The 20,019-nt window shown below is 50.2% G+C and overlaps 1 protein-coding gene across 2 annotated transcripts in view; it reads left to right on the top strand.

The window, feature by feature from the left end:
• LOC114484876 (arf-GAP with GTPase, ANK repeat and PH domain-containing protein 2-like) overlaps positions 1–17,491 on the top strand; it is a 66,913-nt gene extending 49,422 nt beyond the window's left edge. For both annotated transcript variants that reach the window (XM_055082417.1, XM_028484062.1), the window contains 2 exons: positions 13,015–13,100; positions 17,268–17,491. In XM_055082417.1, the coding sequence (XP_054938392.1) occupies positions 13,015–13,100; positions 17,268–17,465 (284 nt within the window). In that variant the 3' untranslated portion in view covers positions 17,466–17,491. The remainder of the gene's footprint in view (positions 1–13,014; positions 13,101–17,267) is intronic.
• The last annotated feature ends 2,528 nt before the right edge of the window (positions 17,492–20,019 follow it).

Genomic DNA, 20,019 nt, shown 5'->3' with positions numbered 1-20,019 from the left:
CCACCCCCCACACCACACACACCCCACACACACACACACCACACACACACACACACACACACACACACACACACACACCACACCACACACACCACACCACACCACTCCACCCCACCCCACCCCACACCCACACACACGTCTGTCAGCCCTGGATGGTGGGCTTTGCTCCAGCTCTTGGTGATGTCCAGCGCACAGGGTGCTGGCCTTCTCAGAGACCAGATCACCCTCTAGGATAGGCACAGTGACCTGGAGACAGAGCCCCCGGGAATCCTGCTGTTAAAGTCCCGACACGGTTTCCATGGGAACGAGACAGTTTCAGAGAGTGATCCTCCACCTCTCCCCCCACCCCCAGAAATGGAAGAGGACAGTCCAAACAATAAGTGCTGTGTCCCCAACTTCCCTGGGGCACAGTGGTTAAGAATCCGCCTGCCAATGCAGGGGACACGGGTTGGAGCCCTGGTCTGGGAAGATCCCACATGCCGCGGAGCAACTAAGCCCGTGCGCCACAGCTATTGAGCCCGCGCTCAGAGCCCGCGAGCCACGACTACTGAGCCCACGAGCCACAACTACCGAAGCCCGCGTGCCTGGAGCCCATGTTCCGCAACAAGAGAAGCCGCCGCGATGAGAAGCCCGCGCACCGCAACGAAGAGGAGCCCCCGCTCGCCGCGACTAGAGAAAGCAGCGCACACAGCAACGAAGACCCAACGCAGCCAAAAATAAAAATAAAATAAATTAAAAAAAAAAAAAGTGACGTGTCCCCAGAAGAAATATCAAAGGGGAGACGGCTCTCCCACAGCCGTCACCCCCGCCCTGTTCTGTTGCTGCTGGTGAGCTGAGAAGGATCGTTGCATTTTTAAAGATCTGTAAAAACAAATAAACAAAAACAACCCCTCCCCGCTGACCCCGAAACAGGGCTACTGCCCGCGAGGCCACTATCTGGTGGCCCTTCGCGGTGCTGGTTTGTGACCCTGCTCTGCAGTGTCAACACATCAGGTACTAAAACGCAGAGGATTTCTGGGTTTCTCCATAGGGTCTAATCTCACAACCACCATCCTGTTTTAGTTTCTTGAAACAAGCACCTGATTTATATTCAGAGAATTGTGTGTGAACAGACAGTTCTAAAGCCAGTACTTTTACATGTCCAATTCTAGAATTGCATGTTCAAAAACAAAGGTGACACGACAGTTTTTTTCAATAACAAGTTATTTTCACATGGGAAACACTAGTTGAGGGCAGTAAAATCGGAGGGACTAAGAGACCATCTGCCCCTGTGCTGGTAGCTGAGCAGCCCCCCCGAGGTGCTGTTGGGTGCTGGCCAGCTCACCTCCACACCCACTTTTCCGAGGCTGCTGCCCCTGGACTCGCCCCAGGCCATGGCTGGTGGGATTTGGCCTCATCTGAAGACACCAGGTGAGCAGCTGGGCTCTTTCTCCTGAATCTGCAGTACTTTTTGTAATTCGTCCCTTTTTAAAAAAGCTTAAAATAAATGTGCAGAATACTAAAAATAAAACAAACAAATAACCGTCAGTACCTTTCCGCCCAGGGAAACAAGTACGTGCACGACTGATGTCCCGTTTGCCACCAACCATTTCAGAGACGGCAGTAGGTCCTGGAATGCTCACGCACAGCCACCACAGCGGGTACTGGAACATTTGCAACAAACAGCTTACTTCTTTGGTCACACAGGCATACCTCATTTTATTGGCACTTCCCAGATAGTGCAGGTTTTTGTGTTTTTTTTAAACAAATGGAAGGTTTGTGGCAACCCCGTGTCGAGTGAGTCTCTCGGCGCCATTTTTCCCAACAGCACTCGCTCTCTTCACGTCTCTGTGTTACATTTGGATAATCCTTGAAATATTTCAAACTCTCTACCAGCAGAAAGGTTATGACTGGATGAAGGCTCAGATGATGGTCAGCATTTTCTAGCAGTATTTTGAAATTAAGGTATGTATGTTGTTTTTTAGACATAATGCTGCTTAATAGACTACTACAGTATAGTATAAACATAACTTACATGCACTGGGAACCCCCAGCAGTCCCGTGACTCGTTTTATCGTGATACCCGCTTTATTGCGGTGGTCTGGAACTGAACCCACAGTAGCTCCGAGGTGTGCCCGTATATTAGATTTTATAGGGAGGAGGCCCATCATTATGTGGCTGTTTCCTCCTTCAGGGGGCTGACTGAAAACCACGCCCCCCCCCCCCGCCCCGTCCGCTCGGTGGGTTCCCAGTGGGTTCCAGGGGGCACAGGCCGTGTCTTTTCCTGGTGCCCGGTCCCCTCCCATACCCCACCCAGCTGGCTCTCCTGGTCAGTTCCCGTTTCCTCCCGCTGCCTGTGACAGTCAGAGATTCTGTCTTGTTCACTCTGTTCCCGGCACCAGCACTGTGCTTATTATTATTGGCCCATAACGGGCTTTGCTAAGTGCTTGCTGAGTGGTGGTTCTGAAGACCAAGGTTTTATTGCCCCAGTGTAGGGAGCTAACAGAGAAATGGGGAACGGCGAACACAGGGGGAGAACCCTTGCCAAATACTAATAAGAGCCAAACTGTGTCCCAGGCGGAGTGTAAATCGGATGTATTCCCCTGTGTTCCTCTATTGCTTGCTTGCGTGGAAGTCCCCGTCTGAGATTAGAAACACACCGTACACTTGGATAAATGTTGAGACGGTTACTGGGACTCACGAAACCTTCTCCCTGGGGCAGTATGAGTAGCGCCATCCAGAACCTGCTCTCGTGAGCTCTTTTGACTTGGGAAAAGTAATTGTCACCCTGGGCCTTCCGGAGTACCTGGAACCGTGACAGAGAAGGAAAATCCTGGGTTTCACATGGGAATTTGAGCGTGAGACACACATCTTTCTTTCATTCTCTGCTTGCTGCGGTCTTGGTTCTTCCCTGTCCTTGAATGTCACTTTGAGACTCTCCCTCAACGTGCAGGTCCCCAGACAGAGTCGTCAGTGTGACATAACAGAGCTTCGTTGGTGTCCAGGAGACACAGGTAGTGTTGCGGGAGCCTGACAGCTGACACAGGTCAGCTCCCGTTCCCCTTCGCTGTGGCTGCAGAGGCAGGTGGTGGTGTCCGCTGAGTCTTCCCGCGAGGAAGCTGAGGCACCAGCCGCTACCGAAGCCGCACAGGGTCGCCCAGCTCAGAGGCAGACCCTTGGCGGGCGGCTTCGAGCCCGTTCCTCTGCACTGCACTCCCCCTGCCTGGATACACACACTCTGCTGTCCTGAAAGGGCCACAGCCCACCGGACGGCTCAGCCTCCACATTCAGGAGCCGCAGCAGGACCTCGGGTCGCCAGGTCTCCTGCAGGCCCCTGCGGGCTGCCTGTCCCTTGGAACAGCTGCTGAGTTATCGGGGAAAGTACTGAGTTCGGTGGGGGACAGTATGTGAACTTTGGGGGTGGGGGGCAGGGTGGGTCCTAACTTCCAAAGACAGCTTTGCAGGAAAGTCTGAGCGTGTGGAGCCGGGGCAGCCTGAACGGGCCTGGGGCCCTGAGCCCGGGGGAACGGGCTGCGGGCCCAGGCGCCAGCATCATACCCGGAGCGTGAGCTGCATCACACCCAGAGTGTGAGCTGAGGACGGCGAAGTCCAGGCTTCCCTTTCCGGAGAGCATCCCCTGTCCACCACAGAGCCCGTGGACATCTTCGCAAGAAAAAGGATGCTTTGGGCTCCAGGACCTGCCCGCCTTCTGGGGTTGCTGATGTCACAGGGCATGTTTTGTTCTTTGCAGTATCTGAGGTTCTGCCGCTGTGATTACAGAGAACATTTTGTTGGGTTAATCCTATTTTACAGCCATTTTAGTGTTTTTTTTGCAGGGGAAAAGATAATAAAATTTTGTGAAAGCGGAATTGGGCCTGGCCCTGGATGTTGGTGATTGGAGGTCGGTCCAGGTCAGCCAGCCTACACCTTCCCAGGGTTCCTGTGTTTATTTTAGCCGTGAGAAGATGGCACTTGGAAGAGAGAACTCTTAATGGGTTTCATGTGTTAAGCTGCTAATTTACCTTTTTCTCAAAGTTCTTGGGAGTTAAGATGTAAGGAAATTGACTTTAACTGTTGGGCAACAAACCACTTCCCCAAACATTAATTTTCCAGTTTCTTTTTTGAGCAGCGATACCATTTTTACAAAATGTTTTAAGTAGATCTCTGATACATCATGGTGTTCTGTTGGTAAAACTTGTACAAGTTCTAGTTTATCAATTTCTGACTCATTGCTTATCAGAGACAGCAATAAAGCTATTTTATGAACACAGAATAGGGCTTAAGGGGCTCCGGTTTCAGTTTTATATCTGCCTTTTCATCCAATTAATTTTTTATTTTATTTGCTTGATGTCAGGAAAACCTGAGCTACACAAGTGACACTTAGATATATATATATATATATATATATATATATATATAAACGTATGTATACATATTCACCTTATTTGCCATTTCAGGGTACTCTTCCATTAAATACATCCAGAAGTGTTGAAGTAGTAGGAATAGTAGGACTCTTGAAATTCCAGGTTGAGTCAATAAAAGCAATGACTCTCATTCCATAGAATGTTCAGGTAGGAGCCCCCCGGACCGCGGTCGGCGCTGAATGCACCGTGACGTCGCCAAGGGCCAGCTGGTTAACTATTGGCTTGTTGCTTAAATTACTTGGATCCCACAAAAAACCGTCACCGCGTGTGTGCCCGGCTTGTCCCTCACGGAAGGTGGGACACGTCCCAAGGCAGGCCGCTTGCTTGTCTTCATGATTTTCAGGCGCAAACAAATGCAGGATGAGATTTTTGTAAAAGGCCAGGGCGAGGCTGCGACTTTCCCAGTATCCCAGCAGATGGGTTCTGCCTTTGCCCAGGTTACCTGATGCAGCCAGAGCCACCATCTTGGTCTCTGGGTTAGTGTGTAACATACTTGCCAGTGCAGGTTGGTTGTCATTGTGACAACTGTTTCAAAACCAGTTGTACATATGTGAAAAATGCTTATTACATTGGCCATTTTCCAAACCCCTGAAGTGGCTCTGGAGAGTGCTCCTGGGGGTGCACCTTGAACCCTGCTGCGGGATAAGAGCCCCCATCTTGGCTGGCATGGCAGCTTTTCACCAGGGCCTTGGTTGCCCCATCCTTAAAGTGACGTTGAGAGTCTGTCTTTTCCTCTTGGAAGATCATGTGCTGTTTTGATCTGCAGGTTCATATCTTCTTGCATTTCAAGAAAATTCCTCTATATTTTGTCTCTGAATAGTCTTTTTGTGGTATGCGGGCCTCTCACCGTCGTGGCCTCTCCCGTTGCGGAGCACAGGCTCCGGACGCGCAGGCTCAGCGGCCGTGGCTCACGGGCCCAGCCGCTCCGCGGCACGCGGGATCTTCCCGGACCGGGGCGCGAACCCGCGTCCCCTGCATCGGCAGGCGGACTCCCAACCACTGCTGCCACCAGGGAAGCCCCTCTGAACAGTCTTGGAGCTCTTTTGTTGCGGATTTGTTGTTAGAGGTGCCATTTAGTCCTTTTGTTAGTTTCATTTGTCTTCCTGTCAGTTAACTTCTGTCTTTTTCATCTTGAGGGAGTTTCTTTCAAGCCATTCCTCCATGTCAGAATTTCAGCTTTGAGCGGTGTTTCTTCTCTCCCTTACTTTTTCACATTGTATTTGTTCGTTCCAAAATGTTGGTTTGGTCCTCAGTTCCAGAGGTTTCCATTTCTTCCCTCATTGTTTTGGTTTCTTCTCCCTGGAGTTCTTGTCTTGTTAAATGTCTGTTTATAAGTGGCGTTAGGGAGGGAAGTGATCAGAAGGGACTTCCTTCTGCTTTTTGAGTTTTGTTTTCTCCTCCATTGGCTCTTTGGGTTTTGCAGGCTCCCTTGCAACCCGCCTCCCCTTTTATTTTGGCTGCGCTGCACGGCTTTCAGGATTTTATTTCTCTGACCAGGGATTGAACCCCGGGCCGTGGCAGTGAAAGCCCGGAGTCCTAACCACTAGGCCACCAGGGAACTCCCACAGTCCCTCCCTGTTTTTTTCCCCCTTGCCCTATCTTTGCATGATCGTCTTACCATTTCTTTAGCTTTTTCCTCCCCTTTGCTGAGATCGGTGCTGTCTTGACTGTAGTCAAGCACAGGGATACATGCACTGCTCAGGCCGTTCACATAGGCTGGCCACTCGTCCTCGGTCAGGTATGGGGTGTGGGGAGCCCCCTGCCATCTGCTTTCCTGTGGCAGGACACAGGCTAGAGGAGACGTCCCTGGCCCAGAGGGATGGCGCGGTCTGCCCGAGTTCCCATTTCCCAGGCCTCTGTCACACCCCCCCGGTCCCCTGCAGGGAAGCGCTGGGCACAGAAGTCTGAGGCTGGATGTTACTTTCCCTGAGAATCGCAGTGTAACATGAGTCCCTTTGTCCTCTGAGGGCATCTCCTCCAGACAGAGGTGAGCTGCCCTGACACACAGGGCGCCGCACTCCGTAGGAATTTGCTGGATGCCCTGCGCCAGGTCCCCTGCCTCCGAGGGGGCTGGGAGGGGGTTGTGTTATACCATCACTCCCTGCGGGGGCCCCTCCTTGCAGTCTGGGTATCGCAGGCACTTTGCCTGCAGGGAGCCCTGGCGGCTGCTCATTTGGGAACCTCCTGACCGTCAGGGGACAGGACACAAAGGCCACGCTGCCCCTTCCTGAGCATCCCTTCTCCCTCGGGGATTAGGAGCCGCTCTCCACCCAGCTCTGGAGTCCTCCTTTTTATTCTTAAGGCCAGTGTTTTCGAGGTTGGTTATGTAAAGCTTTGCTGCTTTTCTTGGTGGATGGTGAACTTTTTATCTGGCTTTTACTTTCCCCCCCCTCATTTTATCAGATATGGAAGAAAGGAAATTTGGTTATAGCAAAGTTCAAATCTTTCATCTTACCCTGGAACTTTGACTTCTATCTCAGTCTTCCTTCTTTATTTTACTCAGGTCTGGGTGAAATGAAGTTGTTAAAGACCGTGGCCTGTGTGTTAAATCCCATTTCACCTCAAGTCATAAGTGTGAGCATTTCACCCGTGAACTTACCAATCACCACGCATTAATTAGATCCTTAGTGTCAGTACATTTTTATAGTAGTCCCTGCCCTCCCCTTTTTTAAACAGTGTAAGGGCAGGGGAAATGAAGTCTGATTTGGTTAAATTTTGTAAACGGATATGTAACCAGTAAAACTTTTCTTCCGCAGTGTAAAAATAATACGGGATCCAAAATCCCTTTTAAATGTCATGATCTGAAACGTCTCCAAAACCTCAGTAATAGGTACCTGACTTAAGTATTTTGATCAAAGTTAAAAGAGAAAAACTAATTTTAAAGCCTTTCTGGCACGTGCATGATCAAATTTTTCATATTCTCTCAGGGAGAAATGAAAATATTCTTAGTTGTCTCCAGTGTACTCCTCTCATCCCGCCAGTCCTAAATAATTAGGGAACAACAACATTTACAGATATTTGTTCTGGGGCTAAGTAAGAAGAAAATTTTAGGCAAATGTTACAAATGACAAGAATCTCTAAACCTCCTCCGGGAAAATCAGGTGCTCCTGAGCTGGGGCCTCATGAGGGTGACAAGACGTGAGGCCAGCTTGCAGCTACGGGGAGGGTCTTAGCGGCTTGACTCTTTTGATCATATGCTGGAATAATGCCCCTCCTCTTTCTTATGGAAGAGGGAAATAGCGTGCTCCACAAATGCAGTTTTAAACTCAAGAATGATATTCATCCTTTGCTCATGGGTGGAAAAGTAAAGATGGAAATCAGTAGGAAAAAAAAATGAAACATGTTACCAAGTCCAAGCTCTTACTGCTCACCACACAACAGGCCAATAATCGAGAGATGAGTTGCTGGGGCAAGGAAGAGCGACTTTATTCAGAAAGCCAACAAACCCGAGAAGATGGTGGACTTGTGTCCCAAAGAACCATCTTGCCTGAGTTAAAATTCAGGCTCCTTTTATACTAGAAGGGCAGGGAGTAAAGTCAGACACTTACTGGTTCCCCTCAGCCTCCGGAGGGGATGTGTTCATTTCTTCCTTCCTGCAGTCATTCACAGGTGGGCCTGGTCAGGATGTTTCCTGTGAGCTAAACAAATGTATTTTAGCTTATTGCTCATTACCTGGGAGGCAGGGTTCCCAGAGATGGGCCATTATGTATCATTTAAGCTTATAGGCAACATCCCTTTAATGATTTAACTTGTAATAGACTACAAAAGGTTCTTCCCTATTACACAAAGTGATAGGCAGGTCTATTTCTTTGTAGTTTCCTAAGCACGGGGATGATTATCATTTGGAGCTGAAGCCAGTTCCCTTCCAGAGCTGTGAGTGGAGTGAGGAAAAGACATCCTCAGCGCCACCGCCCTGCATTCTCGGTGTCGCCCTGTGGGTGCTAGGAAATTACACGAAAGATTCCAAGCTCGTTTGTGGACACGGTGTGCCATGAACTGTCTCAGCAGAAATCCACAGGGAAGAGGGCAGAGGTGAGAATCAGTCAGCACTTCTGGGTTTGGGTCTCATGCCTGCTGGCTGGGGCGGGGGCTTGGTCAGGGTCTGAACTTCTTTTCCATCCCAGTTAGATGTGGATGTTGATGATGATATTTGCATCACAAGACGCTGTGAGGAGTAGTGGACATGATGTGGGAAGAGAAGTGCTTTGTAAAGTATTATAAGGCTTGCTGTTGCCTGGAGAGCTGTTAATGATATGTCAATATCTTTTAGTCCAATTAGCCAAAAAGACAGAGATGTCAAACATCTGTTGCGGTGTTTACTCCCAACAAGATTTTTGTGTTTTTTTGGAGAATAGGAAAATTTGATTTTCTTTTTTTCCCCCTTAAAGCAGAAATGCCAACCCAGGTGAGATGGTTATACCTCTTTCACTGTAGACAGCCCTTATATTTAATAGGGCTCCCTTGTAGGTCCATCCTACCTAGCTTGAGTTGAAAGAGTAGAGGGAATCCGGTTGTTTTTACCTACGCCAGCATCCCAAATTCAAAACTGGTTCCCCCAGCATGAGATCAGGACTCGGGGGAGTAACCTTGAAACCTTGATAGTGATTGGTTACCAGTGGATTATAAGGGGCCCCCTTGAGTCTTTTTTCAAGATATTAAAGAAACAAAACAACTGACCTTTTCTTCCTGGTGTGCTTCGCTGTGATTCACAACACATCCAGCATCCCTGTTCTTGGTAGGTATATTCAGGTCCATCTTTCACTCATTTTTGGAAGAAATTAAGACCTTGACTCGCTTAAGAAGGCAAGCTCAAGGGCAAACAAAGTTTCCCAGGGCAGTTTTCTGGAAACTCTGAAAACTAGACTTTGGGTGAACCAGAAATTTAATAAATTGCACGGGAGGTTGAGTTCAGACAAGAAGAATGTCCCCTCTGTGTGCTCAAACGAGATGCAAACACTTCTTCTACTGTCCAGCGAAACTCAGTTAAGAACATCAAAGCCCGGAGATGAACTTGGCTCTGCTCCCTTACCTGTTTGCTGCATACTTAATGTGGTGCTCTCTACCTCTGCTGACCTCACGGCATCTTCGGAAGGAACAGACTTCAGTGCGGGAGGGACCTCCGTTTTCCCTTCTCATGGAGATGTCAACACAGGTACAGAGCCCTTGTACCCCTGTGTACTCGGTGGGCAGGCAGCTGTGTGTGGGACACTGCCCACACATGCACAGGTGGGCGGAGCCAAGGGCATGTTGATCGTTCCCAACACAGGGGTCAGCTTTGGGTACACTTTCTAAAAGTAAAACTGCCCCTCAGGTAATTTAATGTTATGTAATAGTATTTGGCAGTCAGAGACGGTTGACGATTATTTGTGTAACAAGTTTATAGCATGGGCCGCAGGCCAGGCTGTGCATTAAATGCTAGGAATACAAAGCTCGGTAAAACAGACCTGCTAGCCCTCTGTATCCACAGATTTGTTCAGCCACGGATCTGAAACACTCAAAAAAAAAAAAAATACAGGAAGTTTCAAAAAGCAAAACTTGAATTTGTCTCATGCTGGCAGCTATTGACGTAACATTTATGTTGAACTTAGAGCAATTTACGTGGTATTTACACCGTACGAGATATTATAAGTAATCTGGAGATGATTTAAAGTATACGGGAGGATGTTTGTAGGCTATGTGAAAGTACTGCACCATTTTATATAAGGGATTTTGGAACTAGTCTCCTGTGGAGTCTGAGGGATGAGTGTAATTGGAAATAGGGTTATAAAATAGGCATTTAAAAATCTGCATTAGAAATGAAGTTGGATGTAGAGCTTGGTGGAGTGCTGTAATATTTCGGTAGGAAGAGATCTAATGGCTGGGATGGATGGCGGGTTTGAATTTCAGATAATGACAGGTGGCCCCTGGGGAGTGTAGACCAGCTTGGTACCACCCCCACCTTCATCCCAAGGCTTTTTCCCTCTGTGTCTCTAAAGTGAACTGTAGAAAACGGATTTTAAAGTCTAATTTTATTTACCTGCTGGGCTGTGTTCCCCCAGTACCCAGTGGTCTATGTTCCCGTTGAGCCTGCTGTGACAATCTATCAGCAGTAGTTTATTTTTTATATATAACTTTATTAATCATAGTCTTACTTTTTTACAATCTGGGTGCTTAAACACCTGGCTGAATTTGATCTAATCCAACCTTTGGGTTCATGGCAAATGCATTTGAGTGTTTCATTTGTGTTTCCTGATGTGTGTATAACACCAGAGAAAACACAGAGGTCCATTGCAAGGGTCTAATATTTGCAATTGTAAAATATTGAAGAGACATACTAACTACATATCTTAGGGGGGAAATGAAAAGTGATTTTAGAATTGGAAGGGGCCTTAAGGATGGAGGAGAGAATCACCCACCCCTCCTTGTAGAGCTGATGAAAATTAGATCCAGAGGCCTCTGCTTGAGGTTACAAAGCAGAGGAGCAGAAAGAACTCTGTGCAAACCTTTCTGAACTTTAGTATTGTGATTCAGCCATCTGGACACATGACTTGGGATCGTGACTCTAACAAAAATATGTGAAAGAAAGTGAATGAACGAATACATGTGAAATTCATCCAACAAGCGCCTACCCTGTGAGACACACGAGGGCATAGAGACCCAGGGGAGGAGCAGGGCCATCAGCGGGCGTCATCCCGGGAGAGCTGGGTGGGGACGCCCACCGGGTGCCTGCTCCCCAGGGAGACGCGGGGAGGCGGCTGGCAGCGGAGGGGTGCTGGTACTGCGGGAGCTCCCCTCCTGCTCTGGAGACCACGCGGACTAGTGAGGAATTGGCCGTGTGAGACCAGCGTTCCCAGGGCAGCTGTGCAGGCTCGCGGAGGTCGAACCTGAGTTCATCAGACCAGGGCTGGCCTCCATGCGCTCAGATGCTGGGGGTCAGGCCTCGTTTGGGGAGCTGCGGAGCACAGGGACCGTGAATCACTGCGGATCCTCCTACAGCCAGATGCGCAGGTGCAGAGCGGGCCTCAGCCCGTCTGGTCCAGCGCGCGTGCGCTCTGTCCCCACCCCCCCGCCCCCGCCCATCAGATGTGTTTCCTTCCATCCGTTCTCCACGGACTCTGCCCTCCTTTTTCGGCGTCGGTGGTGAGGGGGATCAAAATGAGAGTTCATCCGTTTTAAAGTTGGAAAGTTTTCTTCGGTGTTTGAAGTTTGCTCTTTAAGCACGTGCATCTTGCCTGTCACGGGGTGCCCGGGGCGGGGGGCAGTGGGTGGGGAGTGCGGGGCGGGAGCGGCCGTGTGCGCATGCGTGCTCGCTTGGCGAGGCGACCTCCCCGCCGGCCGCCCCAGTCTCACGTGGCAGAAGCCCACCTGCAGACACTTCTTAGGGGTGGGGTGGTTTGGGACGGGGAGTCTAGTTTCTGCTTCTCGGGCGCTGGGATGGCCCAAACCCCGGCCTCTCGGAGGGAAGGGCCGCGTCGTCGAGGGGCCACTGTGGCGGAGGGCCAGGTGTGACTCCGGGGGGCAGGGGGCCGACACCCAGCCTCTGGGCCCGGTGGGGAGGCTCCACCAGCGAGGTTCGCGGGCTTCCAGTTATGCGGGGTTAGCCGGTGATTCTGGAAGGCCTCTGTGCCGAGGAGCTGAAATGAGCGCCAGTGCTGGGGTGTTCCTCTCGAGACCACGAGTTCTGAAGCCCAGTGAGGGGTGACTGGGGCGGGCTCAGAGCCCAGAGCGTGCGAAGGTCGTTTGTCTCTGGAGGTGGCAGAGGGCGTGGCAGAAGGACCCAGAAGTGGAAGTCTTTCCCGCTGCCCGGGGGAGGCCTGGCAGTCGCATCCGGGGCGCTGAGGGGAGATGCTTGAGGCACCTGGGCGTGGGAGGGGTCAGCCCCTGCCGCCTTCACGTGGCCACCCCCGTTCCCCCAGCGTTCCGGCGGGGCCCCGGTGGTCTCTCGCTAACCCAGCGTGCTCTCTAACGCTCTCCGTCCGCCAGCTGCACTGCTGTGTCTCCACCTGTGCGGAGCTGCCATCCAGTAGTTTGTGTCTAACCCGTGTGTAGTAGTTGAGCACCCTTCCCTTACCTGTGAACTGTGAACACGGAAACACCATCCCCATATGCTGTTCTATGTTTTCCTTCCAAGAACTGGGTTTCTCTTGAGGAGAATACAGAGTCTCAGCCCTTGAATTTGTCAACGTGCTGGAAACCAGGCCCGTGTTCAGCAGATACAATTCGTTTCAGTTTTGTGAACCCAACGAGAGAACAATTTACGCGCTCTCTGTTTCTGGACTCGGTATCAGCGTGTTCCCAGGGAGAGAGAATTCCTGAATTTACACACAAAGCCTGCATTAAAATTCCACGCTTCTGAGCCACGAGTGATCCTGGCATTGCATGGAGGCTGTGTATTCTAACTAGAAAAGAACACGGGTTCTTAAGGATGGATATTTGAATCTGAGTTCAGTAGTTCTTTTAAAGTCCAGGGGTCCCTGGAGGCAGAGCCGCAGTCCACTCCTACTAAACACTCAGGGCTGCCCCCAGGGCCACAGCCTAGGGTGTATTTTTCCACAAGCGAAGCCCACGTCTGTTTGCCCTCCCCTCGCTCTGTGTTTCCCGCGTAACAAGATTTTTTGTGTGTGTATGGCAGGTGGCAGATTCAAGAAAGAGATTGTTGTTGACGGCCAGAGCTATCTGCTGCTGATCAGAGATGAAGGGGGCCCTCCAGAGGCACAGGTGAGTACTGCGGCACACTGGTGACCAGCGTTCACCTGTGCCTCCTTGGTCAGGGTCTTGACTCCACAGGTGCTTCTAAGAAGTCGGTCAGGTGCATACAAGAAAAGGTGAGAGAGAGGCCCCATGAAAATGCTTTCTGTGACTGAGGTTTGTCTCATCCCCGAGAGACTAATGCTGTTGTTCCTTCAGACAGAAGCCTAGAGGGAAGTATGGGCTGTGTGGCCGATTTTCACTTTGCGTTTTTTAAGAAGGAAAAAAGGAAGAACAGAATCTGCACTGATTTGTCACCTCGGCTGAATTGACATCTGGAAGTGTCTATAGCCCTTTTTTTCTCCTTTTATCCTGTAAGCGTTTGATCTCTAGAGCAGTACCGTCATTTAGAAAGTTGGATGGGATTTGGGAATCTGAGCACTACCTCCGGGCTGCCCTCCAGGCTTCTCAGCCCGGATCATTCTCCGCCGCAAACCAGGATGCAGCACGGTGTGATTTCTTTGAAAGTTCCTTGAAAAATGGGTGTGGTGGAGGAAAAAAAAAACAGCATGAGTGTGGAAAACCTTTTTCTTTGGTTTACTTACTCTCCAGTTTATTACTGTATTTATATAATTTACCAGCTGAACACTTTGAAGGAACCAAGGGCTAGTAATAGTCAAGACCCATTAATGCAAACTTAATGTTAAAAATTTTCTCTGGCCTTCTTTCTTGAACTTACCCTTTGGTGAAAGTGCGACACAGGATTATTGGTGATTTAAGTGAACGATGTTGAATATGGCGGTTGTTAAAGTTCTAGAACTCCATACACTGAGGTGTATGCAGCTCTGCGGAAAAATGGCATGGATTTACCATGGTTCAGTGAGTCTAAAATGCCACTGATTATAAGCTATACCAGTATTTAAAAGAAAAATGCTGTCAAACTGTGAAACAAAGCAGTCCGTAAGGTATGTTCTGATAGCAAAGACGTTAAAGTGTGGAAAAGATTTTTTTTAGCTTTGCTGAAACAGCATAGTCGATGATAAGAGGAAACACTGAACACATGTTAAACATGAAAAAAAGTAGGTTACGAAGCTGTGAGAGCTCGGGTTCGGCGCACGTCTGTTGCTTTATACTTAAGCAGGACAGGGTGTGCTGTCTGACACCGTCCTAGAAGGTTCATGATGGTGCTAAAAGCTAAATCACTTTTTCTAAGTTGTCCTTTGCCCGTGGGACGTCTGTCCTGCTATCACAAGGGTTCCCTCCGAGGCAGCTGGAAATAGGAGAATGAAGTAGGTAAAGTGTGGGTGTCACCAGGGGTGATTTTCCGCCTTTCTAGCTCATAAATATTTTGGAGTGACCAGGGGCAATCTCACACTTAAAGAGCACACCTTAGCTCTGACATGAAGAATCTAAGAAGAAAGTTGAGAGAAGTACAGAAGCGCATGTTGGAGCTGGTGTAGTGGCTTCAGAGGCGCTGCTGTCCAGGGATGCTGCCAGGGATGGATGCTGGGGGGCACAGGGCTGCAGAGACACGGTGCTTCCCCTGACGCCAGTCGTGGAACAGTGAGCAGGCTGCCCTGGGCCAGAGTTTAACCGCAGTGAGACCAGTCTCCCAAGGAGCCCCAGGCCCACACTGGAGAGGGAACTCCAGCCCGAGGAATTAGGGGCTCGGAGCACTGCCCCACCCTGAAGGTTTCATCAGCCACGATTGCTGTTGGGGTTGCCTTTTTAATGAAAGTATTTTGGTGAGGGGGTGGTTCTCTTATTACGAAGCTCAGGCCCAGTGTTCCCCACATCCGCAGACGGTGACATGAAAAATCCCAGGGGTTTTTCTCTCCAGTGGTATGTACCGTCTGAGAAGCATCTTTCCTCTAGGAGGCATGTATCCCTATGGAATACATCTTTTCCGTAGCCTCAGATGCTCAGGACATGTGATGTCGTTCGATGCAGCAACATTTTCCTTCCTTTTAGTCCCTGTTTAATTAAAGAATTGCTTTTAAGAATGAAAGAAAAAAACTTAAGGCCTGTGAGCAATAGTGAACCCTTCTTGTGAGTTTCTTCTCGCGTCTGAAAAGCACACATATTGTGAATTGGTTACACTGGGTGAGCCCCCTGCCCCCCGACCTGCCCTGAGTGGTGCAGCTCACTTAGTCCTCGAGGCGACCCTGGGGGACGATGCTCTGAGCGTTCCCGCCACCAAGGACGCTGACGCCCTGAGATCTCATGACCTCAGGGCACAGGCCGAGGTGGCCGGCCCACACCCCCGGCCCACACCCCCGCCCCGCCGGGGGTAGAGCTAGGGCCCCCAGGAGGTCTCTGTCTTGGCCTCTGGCCGTGAGTTTCCCTGAGGACCAGTCCCTTATTCTAGCACCTACTTCCTGCAGAGGCATCATTAAGGCTAGAAGCTTACCCTGGTTAAAGTGCAGATTTCTGCTTTGAGGGGATGTCAGATGGAGCCTTTCAAGACTAGGCCGAGTGTCCTCGGACATTCAAGGAAAAGAACTGTTTTCAAGTCACCACTCCTAGGCACGTGTGAGCATGAAGTTTGTTTCCACTATTGCGGATCATGTCATATAGTCTACGAAGGTAACGACGGCTTCATGAGTGAAGTTGCAGGATTTTGTGGCTACTAGTGTCCTATTAGGTGGTGTGAAAACTCTGCCAGTTAACTGGTTTTGGGGTTTTTTTTTTTTTTTTTTTTTTTGCAGTTGGTGGAGAAGCCGCTGGGGTGGATGGGGGACATCTATGGAGTACCCACTGCTTACTAGGCCCTGGGGCTCTCAGGATGCACCCTTGAGAGGATGCGGCCTGGTCTGCATTTCCTCTGCACGGAGGGCCAGGTGGTTGTCGGTCTTGGGAGGTGCGGGCTGGTGCCAGGGACCGCAGGCATTCACAAGGTGCTCGTGGGCGTGGGGAAGCTGACTTCTCCCCGATTCTTGGGAAGAGAAAGGAAAACACATCTCAAGGTAGAGAAGGGGAGAAGGAGATGCCGTGTCAGCCTGAGTCCTGGGCCCTCAGGAGGCATCAGCCAGTCCCAAGGCTACTGGCCCCAAGTTCTCTTTCTCATTTAATTTCATATTTATCATTTGAACTTCAGGTTTATTTACGTTTTGTTGCGTAAAATCTCCATTTGTAACTGGATACGCTTTTCATTTACATGTGGAAGTCAGAGCTTAACCCACTAACAATTTCACCGAACATATTAGAGCTGATGCCTTGACCATCAGAACTTATGTGGGAACTGCAGGTTCTTTTAGAGAAAGCATGTGGGACTTTTTTTTTTTTTTTTTTTTTTCCATTTTCACTTGGGTCTTTCATCAAAGAGAAGCGTCTCTGGCGCTAGTCTCTTCCTCAGCGCCGCCTCTGTGACCCTGGGAGCCCTGGGGAAGCTCCTGAGCTTCCAGGACCCTCTCCTCTCTTGGCTTCAGCTTTACAAGATGCTTATGGGTGTTCCACGAGATAACGTGTGCTTGAGGGTGTGGTTATTTGCCAGAGAGAGGATCTGACGTGAGTTCAGCTGGATGCAAGTAAAGTGAGAATAAAATGACGAGAGTCAGGCCGTTGTGGGGTTTTCATTTTTTTCCCCTAAGTTTTGCTCATTTTGTTCATTGGTTTTGTTAATTTCTCCGGCAGTGAGTCATAATTTCCTTGAGGGGTGCTGGAGTTAATCAGTGGCGGCTGATCTTTGCAATACGAAGGCCTCTCGTGTTGACGGAGTGGTTGGCCCTGGAAGTGGAGGATTTCCGAGCCGTGGGCACCCAGGGGAAGAGCCCCATCTCGGGGGTCCAGCACGGCTTCGTGGGCGGCCTCTGTGGGGAGTTGAGGGTGAAACAGGAAGCTGCGAGGTCGCCCTCCGTGCCTGTCTCCAGGTCGGCTCTGCTGTGCGCGGGGTTTGCCTTCCATTGGCCGAGTCGGGCCAGAGGGTACACACTCCCTGGGGGAAGAATGTCTGGTTTTACTTTGGAGACAGCGTGGCCTGGGTGGGAAGGGGCTGAGGGCCATCACAGGCGTGTTGTGCGCGGAGGAGAAGGGCGTTCGTGACGCCGGGCAGCGGACATCGGGCGTGGCCTGGCTGGAGGGGGTGTGTGCCGCCTTTCGTCCTCTGTCCCTGAAGGTGACCTGATGTGCTCCTTCCCTTTCTCTCTGTGAGCTCCTCGCTCAATTCCTCCTGCTCACCTGTGCTTCTTTCCTCCCCAGTTTGCCATGTGGGTGGACGCTGTTATATTTGTCTTCAGCCTGGAGGATGAGATAAGTTTCCAGACGGTCTACCACTACTACAGCCGGATGGCCAACTACCGGAACACGAGTGAGATTCCGCTGGTCCTGGTGGGAACCCAGGGTGAGTGGTGCCCGAGGGCAGGTTGTCCTTCTGTGGCTCCAGCAGTTGAGCAGTAAGTGATTCCTGACCTGTATTTGCAGAGTGGAGGGGTTTGGAAATGGTTTAAAGGAGCAGTAATTTCCTACTGAAGGCTCCCTTTCTACAGTGAGCATCCATGAAACTGAAACTGTCACATTTCCTGATTTGATTCAGTGGAGAAATCACTCGGCAACTTCAAAACAGAACACCCCCCCCACACCCCCAAGTGCTTTAATTTCTGTATTAGGCTACCTTAATTCTCTCTGTTACAAAATAATATATAAGCGCCCTGAAAGGTTATGTATGGTAACCTTTGCACCTTTGATATTGATTTCTGATATAATGCAGAGTTTTGTTTTATTCTGCTCTATTTCTTAATGCCTTATGATCTGTATCTCATTTTTAGCAGATCCCTTAGAAAGCATAGAACCTTACCATGTGGGTAGGTTTTGTGTTTTCTTCTAGGTCACTTAAAACTTGGTCTTTTAGTAAAGTGACATCACTTACTATGCCCTTGATCATACAGATTCATTGATGTGCTGGTACCTGCCATTGGGACTTAACTAAGGGGTCGTACGGAATGTTTTTAAAAGTCAGATGAAGGTTAACTTTAAGACTGCTTTGTCAGAAAAATGGGGAACTTAAAAAATACAATCATGTCAAGAAACACTGGATTTTCCTTTCATTTTTGGGTGCAGGTTCTGTTTTTGTTAATTCCTTTAGAATGAGCACATCTGGTCTGCCCTTGCATGCCCTGATGTAAGGCTTTTCCAAATAAGAAGCCAGCTGTGTCAAACAAGCAAGAACAATTAGCTGTGTGCTTGGCACCAGATCTAATATAACTGAGAGCTCTGGCGGGGTAATCCGCTGCCTTGGCAGGATAAGCCTGAATCGTGGAGTGTGGGTATGTGTGTTGGGAGAAAAAAGTGTGGAATAAACTAAAGTCATCTGCTCAGGGTGCTAGATGTAAAATGTGAGGGTTGGGTTTTCATGGAGAGAACTTCATTGCCAATCCCCCCGCCCCTTTTTTTTTTTTGGCTGCATCGGGTCTTTGTTGCTGTGTGTGGGCTTTCTCCAGTTGCAGTGAGCTGGGGCTACTCTTCGTTGCGGTGCGGTGGCTTCTCTTGTTGTGGAGCACAGGCTCTAGGCGCACGGGCTCAGTAGTTGTGGCTCGCGGGCTCTAGAGCGCAGGCTCAGTAGTTATGATGCACGGGCTTAGTTGCTCCGCGGCATGTGGGATCTTCCCGGCCCAGGGCTCGAACCCATGTCCCCTGCATTGGCAGGCGGATTCTTAACCACTGCGCCACCAGGGAAGTCCCCCCCCCCCCGCTTTTTTTTTTTAAAATAGCATATATGTCGTGGCCAGCCGTCTCACACCTGAAACCTTCCGAGCAGAGGTGGATTTAGACCAACATGGGACATGAGAGGTTTTTTTATGCCCAAAGCGCCCTCTAGTGGTCACTGGGAGACAAGGCACGCCAGTAAAAAGCCCTTGGTTCTTGTTCGGACGTACAGAATAGGCATATTTGAGTTGGCCTCCTGAAAATTCTTAATATGTTATACTTTATAGTGGGCAGCTCGTCTAAAGCAGACCTTGCTTCAAGCTACCTTGAAATCGACATCGAGGCAGTTAATTTCCAGTAAGCGCCTCTTCCTGCAGGCCTACCGAGGGCGTTTCTGAGCCAAAGCAGGGTCTGTGTGGGCGGCTCCTTACCAGCCGCCCGGGCTCAGGGGATCTGTGTTCAGGGTGCAGAATGCCTTTCTGCGGTGGACTTACCGGGATAAAGGGCAGGTAGGTTTTCAATCCAGGCCAGAAAGATAATTTGATCAGTTTGTTGTCTTTCCTACACAGCAGGGTCTTGGGTAGTAGGGGTGGCGAGTCTGGGGTCCCCGCACGGGGCCGTGCAAACCCTGCGTCACTCCCTCCAGGCTGCCGTTGAGCTTGATGCTCCCAGGCCTTGAAGGGAGGAAATCCCGTAAGGCAGTGGGGGCATGTGTGGGCGCGCCAGTGCCGACTGCGTGGTTGCGTTTGTTCCTGACGTTTCCACATGTGGCCAGCTTTCCTGAGGTCCTGCCGGGGTTTGCAGATGCACGTCTCTCCCTGCCCCTGACCTTGGAGATAAGCGCAGCCTCTGTGGCTCCCGCCCCAGCTGAAGGAAGGCGCGCCTTCACCTCCCACCAGGGTGGTGGATGGTCTGTGTCTCAGGGAGGCCTGCGGAGGGCTCCACAGAGGCTCTGGGGAAGCCCTGATGTGGAGGAACCGACCCCCTTTTATTCCCTCTAGTTTTATAAGCGTCTGTCGATTGAGGGCCATGTACCTGCAGGGTACACCTGGGAGCTTGCACCCAGCGAGCACCTGGGAGCACTGATGGAGGGCTTGTTCACTGTCGCCTCATATTCATTTGTGAGGCCTGTTTGGACTTCAGCAAAGCCGTGTCCCAAAGGAGCAGGACAGGAATGTTATCACTTAGGGACAGTCCTCACCTGAGGGCCCCTCTTGGTCATCAGCCAGACCTCCAATTCCCAGAGCACCCTAGAAGCCCCCATGGCAGGAAGGTGGAGTGAGTGGTGAGTGTGGGCTTCTGGAAGGTT

Source organism: Physeter macrocephalus, unplaced genomic scaffold, assembly GCF_002837175.3.
Source record: "Physeter macrocephalus isolate SW-GA unplaced genomic scaffold, ASM283717v5 random_115, whole genome shotgun sequence".
Lineage (NCBI taxonomy): Eukaryota > Metazoa > Chordata > Mammalia > Artiodactyla > Physeteridae > Physeter > Physeter macrocephalus.
This window is presented reverse-complemented; position numbering and strand designations above follow the sequence as displayed.